This window comes from Rutilus rutilus (genome assembly GCF_951802725.1).
Source record: "Rutilus rutilus genome assembly, chromosome: 21".
Classification (NCBI taxonomy): domain Eukaryota; kingdom Metazoa; phylum Chordata; class Actinopteri; order Cypriniformes; family Leuciscidae; genus Rutilus; species Rutilus rutilus.
In genome coordinates this window covers 30408499-30426177 of record NC_140226.1, presented here as the reverse complement: position 1 = coordinate 30426177, position 17679 = coordinate 30408499, and the positions used below count along the sequence as shown (strand labels likewise).

The 17679-nt window shown below is 36.2% G+C and overlaps 1 protein-coding gene across 2 annotated transcripts; it reads left to right on the top strand.

Moving 5' to 3' along the window:
- Positions 1-1138: 1138 nt before the first annotated feature.
- Positions 1139-14053, top strand: reep1 (receptor accessory protein 1). 2 transcript variants are annotated; one of them, XM_084393827.1, is made up of 8 exons: positions 1139-1234; positions 4519-4591; positions 4706-4782; positions 4939-5059; positions 5564-5677; positions 7020-7191; positions 8966-9219; positions 12340-14053. In XM_084393827.1, the coding sequence occupies exons 1-8, from the start codon at positions 1203-1205 to the stop codon at positions 12415-12417; spliced, it is 921 nt and encodes a 306-aa protein (XP_084249953.1). In that variant the 5' UTR covers positions 1139-1202; the 3' UTR covers positions 12418-14053. The 2 variants fall into 2 exon arrangements, with proteins under 2 accessions (XP_084249953.1, XP_084249954.1); XM_084393828.1 differs by lacking the exon at positions 8966-9219 and having other exon boundaries at positions 12340-14050.
- Positions 14054-17679: the final 3626 nt, after the last annotated feature.

Below are 17679 nucleotides of genomic sequence, written 5' to 3'. Positions count from 1 at the left end.
TCATATATATATATATATATATATAGTGTGTCAAAATGACATTATATGATCACGCTCTTATTCATGCGAATGCTCTAAACCATTCAAGCATGAAAAGACACAAAAGAGAAGGCGGTGCGATACTGTGGATCTCCTGTCTGTGTGTGAGACACACACGACTCAGTGCTTGAATGCCAAAATGCCAGTTTAGTCAGATCTGCGTCATGTGCGACAGGTCTTATGACAGCAGCCTAATAAACCCGCCGCTGTCATTAATGATAATCAAAGTGTTTAAGAGAAAGACTGAATAACTTTTGTTTCTTTAATAAGGATTTAATTTATAATTTATGCAGTGAAGACTGTGAAGTGTTTGATAACTTCATTCAATTTCAGTATATATCCTACCTGAAAATCTTAAAACACTGTATACAAGATTAAATGGGTCAAAACAACGAAAACAATCACTTTTTGTGCATTTTGACAGGGCAAGTAAAAATCTGAACTGGTCTGACTGGGCCAATAGAAGAAAAAATGAGCCCTGATATATTGAAGCCGCAGGCACAGCTAAATTTATTATAATGGGTTTATGTGAAGATTGTTTATTTAAGTTCGCCTAATAAATGTTAAAATGTATAACTTTCAATTATACTGTATATTCAATTATACTGTATAGCCTACTCAATTATACAGCTGAATGGCTATAATTATTAATTGCTAAAATTGAGAGAAACATCAATTTCATAAAGACATCAGCAGCAGTATTGGTATTGGTGATGCCTTCTTTCATAAAAAGATGCCATTAACAAATATTTAAAATATAGGTTACTGTCTTTGTTGTTTATTTTAATTTGGAGATTAAATGTGAAATTATTTAAAAAAATATATTAAAACTTTAATTTTAGATGCGATTATTTACAGAAAAATTACGATTAATTATTGTTTTAATCGATTGACAGCACTAATATAGCCTATATACATTATACATATATAGGCTATATATATTATACATATAAAAGCATAATTATAATAACCTTTTTCACTAATGTTACTTAATATATACCTATTTTGGGTCATATAAGTTGTTGTTATTTTTGCCCATTATCTAGAAGCCACATGTTGAGATCAGTGCGCATGCGCTGTCGCGTCTGTCTGTCAAGCGCTCAATGCCGACATCAGTCTGAAGGAAACTCCTCCCTGCTGACAGCACGCCGCTTCGCAGCGCAATGGTCTCCTGGATTATTTCTAGGCTTGTGGTGTAAGTCTTCATTCTGCTCTTTTACAGCATTTTCACTGGGATGCGTGAGAATGCTTAATCCTCATATAAATATGTTGTTTTTCAGATTTTTTGATGCGATAATGCAAGGGTTTCTAGAGCACCTCTTAATTCTAGGCAGAACTGAATCACATGTTTATGTATCAGGCCAGATTCGTCCTTATTATTAGTATTTTGATTATTTTGTTTACATGTTGGTATAGGTTATTACGAAAGGCTAACTAGCCTACTGTACACTTGCAAGCTAAGGGAAATGGATGATTCTCCTAAATGAGAATCTGACACCAGTGACACGGTGAATTATGCAGGATATAAAAACAGTTTCAGCTCAGCTATTGAAGCAATACATTGTGTTCAACACTTGATTCGATTGCATAATTCAGTGAAAATGCAAAAATGAATGTTGAATCTGTTGTTTGGAATCGAGCAGGTCTTTGATGTGTCAGTATAATGGGAAGACAATGGGATGGTCAACCAGCTGGTGGCCACTAATGTGTGGGTTTTTCACCATTTATTTTATTTTTAATCATCGCTATTATTGACTTCACATTTGAAGTGCGCGTTTCCATTTATTCCACATAAATATCTTTGTTATCGCGCTTCAGTCAACCCTCTTGCTGTGTGTGCTATCTCTAAATAGCTGTTCAATTAATTTTAGATCACAATATCCGATGACTCTGCACATATGCCAACACTTGTGTAGTAAACTAGCTGTGTGAAGAGTCTAAAAATAGACGACAAATGCAACAAACCTGTGTTTGTGCCCTAGATAGTCTACACTATTTAGTCGGGAATGTTTTGTTTTGTGGGTCAGGACAGGAGTGACTCTGGATTCGGGTTGTGGGTCGGTCATTTGATCGGGTCAGAGGCGCAGCTGTTGCTGGCCTGGTTGGTTGGGAGAAAGAGAGGACACTGGGATATTGCTAAACTCAAATGCTTAAACACAGGTGCAGGGCACTTCTTTTGGCTATCTAGCACTTTCCAAAAACCCATTTAACCTATACAGCAGTGCAAATGCTATTCGTTCCGTCCCATTGGCTTCTGATGTTTTCTTTGCGCCCTTGACGAGCATTTACTTGTCAAGTCTATTTTTATCAAGCTTGCAGAATGTAAACCTGGAATATAAACGGGGTCGAACAGATCTGTCGCCTGTTTACGCGCTTACAATGGCGCTGCAATGGGCAAGAATTGAAAGAAATGTATTCTTGGCTGATTAAAGGAGACTCCAGGCCTACCAAAGGGAGGTTATCTCAAATATCAATAATGGAAAGGGAGTGGAGCGGTTTCCTTTCAGGGAAGTGGACCTAGATGGACTTGGTCTATTGTTATGTAATTTTTAATATTGAAAATCATGCAATCGTCTTTAAATTCTCTTACAAATAAACCCTACATAAATGTAAAACCATGTTATTTCTGAAGAGATCTTAGTACATGCGCAAATGAGGTAATACAAGCAATGATGTCATTTTGACGAATTTTCTGCTAGGGGAGACTGTGGGGATAGTTGGGTAACACTTTATTTTACAGTGTCATTGCTACATATGTTACATGCAAATACTATAGTAATAACTAACAATTATGCATAATTACATGAAACTAACCCTAAACCAAACCAAATCCTAATCCTAACCCTATTTAAAGTTGCACTTAATTTAAAGCACATACACTATGGGGTAATGCTTATTGACAATAAAGCAATTTTTTTTAATTTTTGACATTTTAATCTACAATAAAATATATATATAAAAAAAATGAAAAATGTGAAAAAACAACTTAAATTGTAAATAAGATATTTAATGGCTTTGAGCAAAAAAAAATATTTTGAAACAATTGATAAAACAGGATAGAAAAGATACTATTATACATAGGCTACTATATACATTTTAAAATGTATAGAAAAATAGCAGGATCTATGCACAGCAGGCTTTATTCAATAACAAACTCAAAATAACAAAATACTTATCAGAAATCTCAAAATATGAATGGAACGACCATCAAACATAGATGAGAACGGAACAAAGAATGACTGAAAACAAGCTATCCACCTTTTTCCTGACGACCTTAATGCGTTTTGAATAATGGGTGGCACTTCCGGTTTGGGGAACTTCCATTCAAAAAGGCTGAAACAAATCATTTCAAATCATAAGGTTGCCCTACAAATAAAGCTGATCCGTCAGTTTGACTGGATGAGCTGTCAGTTTTCAATTTTCCATCATGAGTATAACGTTATACTTGGTATTTTAACGTGATATGTTATAACAACAAGAATATCTATGGCAAGAGCTCTTTTAAGGCAACATAAGTTAGCCTACATAATACAGATATACAGTGATATTTAACCAAATACTCGCACTTTTGGGGTTATTTGATCTGTTGAAAGTACCTTGTTGATGCTTTTACAATTTTAAATTAATGTTCGTTGGATGAAGGGGAGTAGATTAATGTCATCTCATTGTGACACTTTTTTAACATATTGCGATCATAGAGCGAGCGTTTCACTGATTGTTTACAGCTTAACGGAAGTTACACCCATAATTCGCGCAAAGCGTCATTGGGTGTAGGAATAAGGTGGATATCAAGGTTAACAAGGGGAGGAAACAAGAAACAGGTGAGGAGGATTAATCAAACAATGAAGAACCATAATAACTAATTCAAACAAAGGAAACAGAAAACAATGATCTTAGGGGTTTCAACACAGTTTTCAACTAAAAATGAAAAAACTTTTTATGCACTTTGGCTGTTCGTTTATCAGACAACAGCATTTTGGGGGCCTAAAAACACAGACTTTTGAAAACGGTTTCAAAGTGCGAGTTTTTGAAACCGACACCGTGTCTCCATGTAAACTACAAAAATGTAAATTTGTGAAAACTGTGACTTCATGCGCATGCGTTTTACATGTTCAGTCGTCAGTCCATAGGTTCAGTCTATAGGCGCGTAGTTTTTCTTTACAAAGTGACATCGCCATCTACTGGCCTGACAGTATAATACAGCGTTTTTAATTGTTTACGCGGATCCATGTGAACGGGGATCGTTTTGACAGTGTTGTCATCTGTAAGGGAAAAACGTTTCCGTTTTTAGCACAGTTGTTGAGTAAACCTACCCTAAAAGTCCAACTCAAACAGACATAAGACCTAATGTGACAAATGACAACTTGTCCCGTACAAATATGATGTCTTGCCTGATTAGTGAAAAATACCCATGTCCTTTTCTGTCTGTTTTCCACTTGTCTCTGTTTATCTTAAGCATGTTTGTTGCATTTTTCACAGGCTCATATTTGGTACCCTTTACCCGGCATACTCCTCATATAAAGCTGTTAAATCAAAAGATGTGAGAGAATATGTAAGTACAGCTCAGATATGTTTCCATCAGTTGAGCTTATTATTAACCTTAATTTTTTTTTTTTTTTTTTTTTTTTTTTGCCTGCTGATTCCTAAACTGCTTTATTTCAAACAGGTGAAATGGATGATGTACTGGATAATATTTGCACTTTTTACTACAGTTGAAGTGATTACTGACATCTTTCTGTGCTGGTAAGGACATGCATCATTGCTTTGATCATTTCCTATTGTTAAGACTTACTCATATTTTTATTTCTGCTGATGCAAATGGCGGTTTGATGTGGACGTTAAACACCATGACACATGAACGTATGATTGTATTTTATTGTCTTTTATTGTGTTTTGAAGGCTCCCATTCTACTATGAGCTCAAAATTGCCTTTGTCGTGTGGTTACTTTCCCCGTACACAAAGGGATCCAGTGTGCTGTATAGAAAATTTGTCCACCCTACACTGTCCTCTAAGGAGAAGGTAATGTATTTTTTTTTTGTGATGATCTATTTATTTTTACCCTGTCTAGGCTGAAAAAATATCAATAGAGCTTTCACTAATACATTACATTTTTAATACAAAAATCACTTTTTAAAGCATTTCTATTCTAAATGTTAAACAAACTAACAAGCATCATCCTTAACAGCTGTGGAGAATCTTTCTGTTTTAATGCTAAGAAAGTGAATTGTTAGAGTCGAGGAGGATGTGCACATTTGACTCTTTTTCCTGTAACCTGGTTGACTGAGGATGAGCAGTGGTACGGAAATGGTACTGTGATTTTCCACAGTCTTTCCTCTTCTCTTGAGGCAGGAAATTCGTCAGAAGGACAAACTTAAGTCCAAATAAATTTGACAAACACTAATAACAAAGATAAAGTGAAAACTGTTCTTTTGCTCATCGAAAGTTAAACATGATGCTGATCTGAATGAAACGGATCAGTTGCACACTGTCAGATGTGAAATATTCTTTATGTCTCTTTCTCAGGACATCGATGAATACCTTTGCCAAGCAAAAGATAAAAGCTATGACACCCTGGTGCATTTTGGAAGGAGAGGCCTGAATGTGGCAGCAACAGCTGCAGTAATGGCTGCCAGCAAGGTAATCTAATACTCTTATCTTGTTGTTAAAGGAAATGGCACTTCCATGAAAAGAGTACAAAGGCTTCAAGCTCTTGAAGTTTGATGTCACGAGTTCCAAATTCTGAACATAGGTTTGTGTGGTTTCATTATTGTCTAGTAATAAACAGTAAATAAACATGAATGCGTACATAAAAAATAAACAAACAAATAAATCAAATTTAGGTTACACTTTATTTGAAGGAATTACACTGTAATTATACATTTAAGTACTGAGTAATATTAAGTAACTACATGTAGTTACTATAGGGTTAGGATTAGGGTTTAGTTTGGTTTGGTTTAGTAATTATGCATAATTTATAGTTATAACTATAGTAACTGCATGTAACAATGACACTGTAAAATAAAGTTATATTTATAATTTATAACAAAGTTAAAATTGGTTGCAAATTTAGCCTAAATAAAGCTATGACTTATAGGCTAGCTTCTTTGAGACAAAATGGCTTTCAGATAATACTGTAGATATTGATAAAAAATATATATTTTTGAATAAAAATCTAATAAAAATGTTTATTTTTAACGCTGGTAGCAGGGTTGAATAAGTTGATCATGACAAATGCAGTCAACACTACAATTCTTGTAAAAGCCTGTCCAAATGATGTTATTTATTAGATGTCACAATTTTATTGAATGTTCCATTTTTTATTTCTTCATGTGAGTTTCACATCTATAATGAATTGAATATCAGTTTAAAAGATGTCAAACACTGGTTTTTGGGTTTAATACAGTTCGATACAATCGAGAGGGTCGAGACCATTTAGGTGGGACAGGTCACGTTATGTTACATAATAGTTTACCCAATAGTTCTAAGGCCAGAGAACATGGTATTTATTGCTTAAAAGTATCATCACTCTTGGGTACATTTTAACCTATAAAGATTCAACACAAAGTGTGCACATCTAACGGGCAAAAAAGCTCAATGAGGGTGTTCAACCAAAATTTTTTTTTTAAAAAGGAAGGAAAAGTTGGCACACAAAAAAAATATATATATATATTTCATGTTCTCACCACAGGTGACGTTTCGAGCCTAGTGGCTCTTCATCAGACAATACATTTTAACGTATACATCAACTGGGTGTTAGTTTAATTTTACATAATATACATTTCTTTTGAAGTGAATATTTACTATATTTATACCTTATCGTAATTTAAACAAGCTAGATAAACAAAACTTAAATACTTCAACATCATCATGCTCCTTTTCTACAAACAAAACAGATTGTTGATGACAGTCTAGTTCACAGCATGACAGTATTTAGACGTTCTTAAGGAGTTCCATCTGACTCTCCGTGTTCTCGATCCAGGGTCAGGGCGTTCTCTCCGAGCGACTCCGCAGTTTCAGCATGCAGGACCTGTCATCTTTCCAGGCAGAAGGCCAGGCTAAGAATGCGAGTTCTGTAACCACTCAACCTGCAGACACGCAGCACAGGACACGCACCATGATGCGCAGCAAATCAGAGGCCGGTTACACCAAGGGTAAGCAATGCCGAGCCAAGTGATCAGTGCTGTATTCCTCTTAACCCTTTGAAGAAGATCCTGTAGCCAATCAGATTTCTGCTAATCCTGTTTGGTCTAGCTGCTTCTCTCAATCATCCCTTACATGTAATTAATCCTTAACCCGAGTGTTGTGGCGCTGCCAGTGTCCTGGGTAAATGTTTGAAATCGAAAATTGTTTATTGTTCTCTAATCTTCATTTACTTCTATGACACATTACTGTGATTCAGTGAAAGGATCGTAAAAAAAAAAAAAAAAAGCTCTTAAAGGGATAGTTCACCCAAAAATCATTATTCAACGTCATGTTGTTTCAGACCCAAAAAGAGATACTTGACAGAATATTCCTGCTCTTTTTCATACAATTAAAGTGCATGATTAAGGTCAGTCTTTGCTCCAGATATATAAAAAAGGACCAGAAATGTACCTATACAACTTGTCTGCCACATTCCAGGTGTTGTGTAGTCATTCGATGGCTTTGTGTGAGGAACAGACTGAAATCTTCACTTCCACTGTAGCTCTTAAATCTCATCTATGCACATGTTCAGCAAATGACAAATCGGAGGCAAATTGTGGCGTCATTGATGTTAAACCACATGTTTTCTCATGTGATCTGAGAGCTAAGTTGAAAATCTCAGCAAAGAAAATGTTTGATTTCTGCCTGTTTCTCATTCAAAACCATTTCTTCAAGAAGACTTGACTGTGCTTTTTTTCATTCACTTGAGCTGAATACAAAAGAGCTGCCAGGACATTCTGCTAAAGATCTCCTTTTTCAATGAAAATATACATTGTTACATATATTTATCCATTCCACCATACTGTATCTCTCTGCCAAACCTTCATCAGCCCATAACCAAATGACACGACTTACGGCCTGTTCACAACAAGGACGATAACTTTACTGTTTTAATAATCATTTTATTTCTATGAGAATACCGTAGTCACAACTATAAGGGGCCGTGTGTTTTTTCATTCCACTGTTTTTCCATTGTTTTTCTATGTAAACATGCACTATAGACAAGCATTTATTACCATTGCACTTGCATCTTTTTCAGTGGCTCACGCAAAAAGTTCAACATTTTTAAAAAAAACGCGTCTCTTGACTTTACGTTTTTTCCATTCCAGTCTCACGTTTTTAAACACAAAAACACATCCTTTGTTAATGACCCCTAACGATAATGACAGAGATAAAAAAAAACATCATGGGAATGACTTTTTAGAACGTTTTTTTCCTGCTGATGAACGATATAAACATTGACAGCCAATCGGAATCCAGCTGGCTATAAAAGGCTTGACATGACATCATTACAGTGCACTCTTATAACAAACAGAATGTTATCGTCTGAATGGTATGTTACTAATATAATTATTGTTATAGTTATCGTGCTCTGTGTGAACGTGCCTTTAGTGTTATTTAATACGAGTGTCTAGATTTCATTTTATTCATCAGTTCTCCAAGTACAGAAAGTGATTAGCTAGTGATAAACCAGTTTCCCATTCCAGTTATAGATTGGAGATTCTTATTTCAGGAAGAGCACAATGTATAGAAATGGCTTTCGCAAGTATATTGTCAACTGCACACAGTGCCAAAACTAACTATGGTGACTCAGCAGATTGTCATTCAGCTTTACACGATTTTCGAGTCTTCCATATTGAAATGTATAATGGATTTAAAAACACTTTGACACCCCATTAACATATATATTCAGAGTTTAAATGCAGTGGTGTCACAGTCTTTGTTTTGATTGTCATGGTACAGGCCATGATTTTGACTTGACCGAATATGAGATGTTGAACGTGGAGCCTCCTGGCCCGCTGACTCCCACACCCACCCCGACCCAATCGCAGCCCGCTTTACCTCAACCTGATCCCACGACTCCACAGCTTTCCCCCCCTGAGTCCTTCGAGGATAAATCCGCACCCCCACCTGAATCCTCAGAGGAGCCCCAGGAGAAGGAGGAGTTTGCCTCATCTGCTTCACTCCAGTTCAGATTTAAGAGGCGTGCCCCTGAGGTACCCCTGCTTTCGGACTTGTGACTAACCTTCTCAATCACTCACCAAGCCTGCTGTTCACCAGCAAGAGTCTTTGAGTGAGTCTAAAGGTGATGATACACAGGGCAACTTTTTGAGCAATGCAATCTTGCCGAGCGATTGTTGCTTGGGACATTTCTATCTGGATAATTTAGATCGGTCGTGGGCCCTGTGTCTCATCTGGTTGCCCGTTGACGGCATCATTTCTCAAACAGTTGCCCTGTGTATCATCACCTTAACACTCTTAACTCAGGTCACGGTTAGCATTCGTTTGCAGTGAGTCATGAGGAAAAGACATGGCTGCTAGCTGTGTTGTGTCTAACCTGCTCAATCACTAACCAACGCTGCTGTGTTCACCACCAGCAAGAGTCAACCGATCCACGCCTTGAACAAATGACTTCTCAGTACACATACGATTAAGAACTGTTGACTTACATTGGAAGAGTTACAAAGGCATCTCTAAAATCCTTGATGTTCATCCGTTCACTGTTGCTACTCTAAGAGTGGACGTCCTGTGATAATGACTGTAAGAGCACCATAATGTCATACTGTGATTAATATCAGTATAGTTAAGATCATGCTGCTGCCTTTTACATGTGTGGAAGGACAAGAGTGGCATCTAAACAATATTGTAGTGTGCGTAAACATACACACACTACTACAATAATAAAGTGTGTAGAAGCCCTTAAAGGACTTAAAACCTGACAGTTGTGACTATTTCCTGTAGTTGTGACCGTATGATTTTATATCTCGCAATTACGACTTAATTCTTGTATTTGTGGATTTATTTCCTGTTACTGTGACTTTCCTACTATGGTGACTTTTTTTTAACATAATTTTGACTTTAATTCTTGTAATTTTGACTTGTATCCCAGACTATTTCTTGTAATTGCAATTTTATATCCCACATCTGGGACTTTATTTATTGTAATTGTGACTATTTCTTGTAATTGCGATTTTGTTTCACAGTTGCAACCTTCTTGTAATTTCGAGAATGAGAATACTTTAATTGAAGAATTTTTCCTTGTAATTGTGAATGTCTAATAACTAAAAAATTTTGTAATCTCGTAATCACACTTTTCTGAACTTTATAACTCACAACGTGACTTTGTTTGTTTTAAACTTCACAATGACCTTTTTAACTCTGACACCATGTCTACACCAGGCAGATCCATTGTCGCATGGCATCGCAGCTTGAGGCTGTCTACACTGAACATGCCAAAGATCCAAATCCATTTGTCCTGTAGTCGGAAGTAGTGCAAGCATGTGGAGTATGTCAGAAATAGATCGGAGTATCAGCTTGCTGCTGGTGTCTCGACATGTAACGCCAGGCACTGATTATAATAGATTTTAGTTGATTTTGTCGCATTACGTTCTTTGCGTTCGGTGTAGACACGGTGTGAGGCAGATATAGGCTTCCAAAGATGGATGCATTTTTTGTTTGTTTTGTTTTTGGTGCACGCGTACACTTCTATCTTTTAATCTTTAGCGTACCTTCACTTTTTCTTGCATACCACCACTTCTCACATGTTGCCGGTACTTTTCCACTCCGAGTCATAGCTTCCTGTGTCTGGGTGATTAGTGATGACATCACACTGCCCAGGGGTAGTGATAGACGCTTTAAAACACGCTTTTCATGAAGCTTCCAAACCTTTGCGAATCATTTGTTTCGAACCAGTGAATCGGAGCGCGTATCAAACTGCTAAGGTCATGTGATTTCAGTAAACGAGGCTTCGTTAAACGTCATAACAGTTTCGAAATTATTAGAAATGTATATGGTTTGCCGCTGAACCCATAAACCAGTGTCAATATATGATTTTTTACCTGATCTCGGATCAATATGATACATGTTGACAAATTTAATGAAAATAATAAGTTGTATTTAAACTCCCCCTGTGATGAAAATCAGGCTTTTAATGTTGTTTATATGTCTATGTGGTGTAATGCTAATATGCTTTAAGTCAAAGCATGTGCAAATTCATAAGTCCACACCAATGCTGAGTATTTTCTCCTTAAAACTGCAGTGAACCAAAGACAGTCTCAAAAACACAGTTTGAAATCGCTGGTGTTTCTGACGTCACAAACGACCTTGTAACCAATCAGATCAACGAGTGGATCTCTGAGCTGGTGAGAGTGAGTGGAGGCGGGGCTAATTTGCATATTCATAGAACCGTGTATACTAAAAAAGGCAAGAGTGTAGAGTTACATTCAAGCTATTTTAAGGCATGACACTTTTTTTATCTATTTTTTAAATATGCTATTTTGGTGATCAAAGATGAGTTTTAGGGGTTAAAATGATTGACTACAGGGGGACTTTAAAAGTCTCTTATCGGTCTGATGAACCAAGCCCTTCATAAAATGAACAAAACAGATGCTACAATTTAATGAAATATCACATATTACAAAGATATTTAATGGTATTAGATTATTTATTAATAGCATTTAATTGATTACACCTTCAATAAAGCATTTGCAATTGGTTTGTAAAAGGCGTTTTTATGCATGTTTGGCCTGAGTTTTTGCTGCATTTCCACTGTTCTGATCAGCAGGGATCGTCAGCATGTGGCGTTTCGAGCGCTTCGAAACGGTTAATCATTTTGTGAAGCAAGTTTCGAAAAGCTTCGCTTCTCCCATCATCACTACCCAGGGGCACTGCATGAGTTATATATCTCTCATCTCGACAAATCACATGAAAGCAAGCAGAGTCGATCTACCCTATCGGAAGTTCTTTTTTATGATGCTGATTTGCATATCCCAGCCGGTGCACAAGAGAATGCCAGCATCAAGCACTGTGTACACTTACTAAATAGTGCCAAAATGTGTGTACCAATCATTTTGTGCTTTTATGAACCAAAGCTGGTGGACCAGTCTAACTCCTGACTAAAAACCTTTGCACACAAAGCATGTTCAGTCATGCGTGCCCAAAAGATGTAGGACAGGTGTTTGTCTTTCCTTGGATTGACGCGTCACAGATGTCCTCACTCGTGTTGACCTGATCTTGTGATCATGTTTATTTTGTGAACGGCAAACATGAAGTGTGCATTGCTCTCTGAATGACTCAGTTCGCTTGACATATTCTCACAGATCTCTTCTCTCTCTCAGCCTCCTCCTAGATCCCTAAGACCTTTCACCCGATCCAGATCAAAGAACGCCCTTTCTTCAGACCCTGAAGCCATGTGACTGTGCAAATGCTCCGAGAGCGCTTTAGCTGTCTAACCTGCAACACGAGGAGACGCAACAGGAGAAGGCAGAGGAAGGGAAAAGGGAATGCAGCCAAAATGTTCAAATATTGAAAAGCAGCCTTGCTCTGTAATGAGGTAACCAAAGCGATGTGCAACCTTTCGCTTCTGATCTTTGACACTCATCCATTTAGGCAACACACCTGTGTACATACTGCTGCTCTGAGACTCTTTTAGGGTTATTGAACTTGTTTTGTACATATTTATGAAATGTTTGAGTGTAGATTATTTGTTTGATTTCTTTTGGTATGATTTTGGGAGAAACAAACACATACATGCATGTCCCACTGGTCTTATGTCTGGAGTCACCCAATCATAATTACTTATTGTTTATGAGCATACTTTATTTTTATGGGGGCTGCACTCATTTCCGCCCCAACTCAACAACTACTGGGTAGCAAAGTGTTTCCAAGCCAATCTTTCTTAGAACAAGAGTTCTTAGCAGAAATGCACTGCACTGAGATGGTTGGTGTGTTTGGCAAACATAACATTTGTTTCATGATATATGTAGCCTATAAACAAATGCATGTTCTTCTGTCGAGAGGGACTTTTTAAAACTAGCTTGTAATTGAACCAAATCAAGGTATTGACTACAATGCCTGACATGATATATGATTTAAAATAGATGGACAAAGTGCAATCGATGTGACAGGTCTGCTAAACTTTCAATAGTTAAGTTCAGCCATAAACTTTTTGTGCTATAACTATATATATATATTCAATTCAATAACCATCTTGTTAAAAATACACTCACAAAAGAAAAGCTTTTCTAGACCGAAAGAGGCAATTAAGTTGATAGTCATTTATGTACATTCTTGTTTTACGTCATTACTTTAATTATTAGGCATGTACAGTGTTTTTTTTTATCATTTAGAAACCTTTCAAAACATGGCATTTTTTAAGCCTTTAAACTGAATCTTTGTTTCTCTCTTAGTTGGCTTCTTAAACCTCTTCAGTTGCTTGATGTTGCATGTATTAACAATGACAATTTGAATGTGTCTCACATTTTTTGGCCTCCACTTTCTGAGCGTGTTCAGTATTAAAGTACCTTATCAGAGTTGAGCAGGCGTTAGTGGTGATTTGGTACAACACAAAGCGGGTCCTTCACTCCATGTAGTGGTTTTACTTTTGTAGCATTTAGGAATTTAGTCATACGTGGGAGAAACGTTTAAATGTTTAGAAACACTGTGCAATTACACTAGCATAGCTTGCATCACAGAGAAACTCACAGTTTGTCGTATCATTCCGGATCACGGTCGAGTGTACTGGAGTCACTTAGAGCTGTAAATCTCTGTATCACGGAGGGGGCAGCAGTGAATCAACTCTAAAAGAAAAGCATAGCAAACACCATTGGATCTTAGAACATGATATGTTTAGAAAGGCGTTTTATACTGTGAAAATGATGACAATCCTAATCTCTTAAACATGCTTTATCAAATTCAAGGTTTTATGTATTTGAGATCTTGTAGCTGTTCAAATGGTTATATCAAACTTCACTGAAAAAAAAAAAAAATCTGCCTCAGGAACAGTCTGTCGTTTTGTCACAATTTTAATTGTGAAGTTATCTACAGTGCAAAAAAACAAAAAAACAAAAAAAAAAAATCATTGGGGTAGTGATAATCTGGTTGGCGTTCTTTTTGTTGGCTTTGTGTTTCCAGGTTTTACAGCAAGATTTAAATGCAGCATTTGTTCCTCAATGAGATGGGTATGATTTTAAAGTGCTCTGAACCATATTTGGCCTTTTACAGCAGATTAAAACAGCTGACTGTTGCTTCTTTAAATATTCAGGTCATTAAAGGCACAAACTTTGAAATTTCATACCATGTGAAGAGCAGTGTAGTTGTTGACTTTGGGCTTCTATCATTCAGTAGGAAAACACACAGTATAGCTATTTATGAAGCATTGTTAAAGGGACAGTTCACCCAAAAAATTTTATTCTGTCATCATTTACTCTCCCTCAAGTTGTTCCAAACCTGTATGAATTTATTTTTTCTGCTGAACACAAATGAAGATATTTTGAAGAGAATGTTTGTAACAGTTGATGGGGCCCATTGACTTACTATACTATGGAAGTCAATGGGGTCCAATAACTGTTTGGTTACCCATATTCTTCAAAATGTATTTTGTGTTCAGCAGAAGAAAGAAACTCGTACAGGTTTGGAACAACTTGAGGTTGAGTAAATTATGACATAATTTTCTTTTTTGGGTGAACTATCCCTTTAATTTTGTCAACGACATTTTGTTCACTGACGAAACCGAGACGATACCTAAATAAAAACCACTTTTGAATGACAAAAACTGAGACATTTTCATCAACAAATGAAAACGAGACGAAAGTGTTGTTAGGGAGGGACGATTTGTGAAGAGATCCAGTCATACATTGTGCTGATCTACCCGGCTGGACATAAGTTGGCAAACATTTGCTGCATGTCTCATAAAACGTTAAAAAATGTAAACGTCTAGGATAAAGAGCAAAACAGACATATGGATAAATCAGCAAACGCGTGACAATGCGAAAGAGATCTCACGACTGAATTGAGTTCTCTTTCGCGCTTGTACGGACAAATACACACAAAATGATGGTTAAATTGTCGTTTTATAGCCATAAACATAGTCGGTTATGTCTTAAGTGAACGTAATATGATAATATGAACATAATATGATAATATAAAGTATGAACTTAAACCCATTTTTGTATTATGGAGCCCTTAAAGGGACATGGTAGGCCTATTGGAAAATATAAATGAGATGGGAGAAAAGAATTATATCAATGCTTTCACGCGTTCTGCCGATAATCTTTGCGTTCGCTATTCATTTTTTTTCCTCCCATCTCGTATATATTTCCATAACCATGTCCCTTTCAGGGCTCCGTACTATGTCAACAATATGGTGTTAATTAAATATGAATCTCGTCGACTACTCTCTGCATCTGCAATTTCTAATATGAAATTGAGACATTACACACGCGTGCTTAATCGTGTCAAATGAAGATATGTTTTTAAATTCAGGGACTTAAGTAGAGGCTGTGCCTTTAAAGACTATTGAAGTCCTGGCTATCTGTTAAAACCCATTTGAAGCTGAAATAATATCATGTATTTTTGAGTTGAGCGTGCCAGGTTTTTCAGAGTAGGAGTCAAAATGTAACGGCTTGCAGCAGCAGCATCTCCATATTCCACAGCTGTCATGTCTGGCAGGCCAGAATATACTGTATGTCATTGTTCAAGTCCTTTATTGAATAAATCTTGAGTGAAAAAGACAGAAGGTGATGTAAAAGAGTGAAATCTCTGTTTTAAAAACCTCAATATGTATCAGCATTCAGAAATTAAAAGGTGAATGTGAAACCCTGTGTCCTGGTTCTTATTTAATCTGCAAAATACAAGATTTACTTTTGTTTCCTTCCCTGATCCGGTGTAAATAATAACAAATAAAATATGAATCCAAAAACATTAAATATATAATCTATATGATTACGTATATAAATATGACTAATGAAACTAAATCAGCCACTCGTTCACTAGCTAAATTTTTTTGACTGAACAGACACATAAGACAACAGAACCATTTAAATCACAAAAAATAAAAATGTTAAAATATGTTAATTCTTATTAATTACGTTTCTACAGAGCCCCTAAAGGGACGTAGCAGTGGAAAAATATGATACAGGAGGAAAAAATATATTTCAATGTTTTTGCGTTCCCTCACAAACATTTTGCGTTCCCCCGACAAACTTTGCATTTGCTCTTGTGTTCTTTGCAAGTGAACCCAAAGTTTCTCAGGGGAACGCAAAATGTTTGTGAGGGAACGCAAAAGCATTGAAATATTTTTTTTCCTTCCATCTCTTTTTTTTATTTTTATCAGCTAATCAACTAACAGACCAGTTAAAAAAAAAGAAAAAAAAAATGATTGATATATATATATATATACAGACCCTTTCCAAAAAATTTGAATATCATGGAAAAGTTTATTTATTTCCATAATTCCATTCAAAACGTTAAACTTCCATAGATTATAGATTCAGGGCCCACAACTTAAACGATTTCAAGTATTTAGTTGTTTATTTGTACATAATTTGGGCTTCCAGCTCATAAAACCCACGAAAACAGGATTTAAAAAAATTAGAATATTACATGAAATCACACAGTAATTACACAGTAATACCATGGTCACTGAACCAGGTTTTGGTTCTTTTGGCAGTGTGGGCAGGCAGGTGCAAATCCTGCTGGAAAATGAAGTCAGCATCTCCATAAAGCTTGTCTGCTGAAGGAAGCATGAAGTGCTCTGAACATGTCCTGGTAGACGGCTGCGTTGAGTGGACAGCACAGTGGACCAACACCAGCCGATGACCAACACGGACTGTGGAAACTTCACACTGGACTTCAAGCATCTTGGATTGTGTGCCTCTCCATTCTTCCTCCAGACTCTGGGACCTTGGTTTCCAAATGAGATGCAAAATTTGCTCTCATCAGAAAAGAGGACTTTGGTCCACTGTGCTTTATTAAATCCAGAGTCAACGCAGCCGTCTACCAGGACATTTTCAGAGCACTTCATGCTTCCTTCATTTTCCAGCAGGATTTGCACCTGCCCACACTGCCAAAAGAACCAAAACCTGCTTCAATGACCATGGTATTACTGTGTAATACTGTGTGATTTCATGTAATATTCAAATTTTTTGAAATCCTGTTTTCGTGGGTTTTATGAGCTGGAAGCCCAAATTATGTACAAATAAACAACTAAATACTTGAAATCGTTTAAGTTGTGGGCCCTGAATCTATAATCTATGGAAGTTTAACGTTTTGAATGGAATTATGGAAATAAACTTTTCCATGATATTCTAATTTTTTGGAAAGGGTCTGTATATATATATATATTAGGGCTGTCAAAAGATTAATCGCATCCAAAATAAAAGTTTGTGTTTACATAATATATGTGTGTGTACTGTGTATAATTATTTTGTATATATCAATACCCACACATGCTTGTATATATTTAAGAAAAATGTGTAATTTATATATATAAAAAAATTATATTTATATATAATATAAATTATATATAAATATATACAGTATATGTATGCAAATATTTCTTAAATATATACATGCATGTGTGTGTATTGATATATACAAAATAATTATACACAGTACACACACATATATTATGTAAACACAAACTTTTATTTTGGATGCGATTAATCTTTTGACAGCCC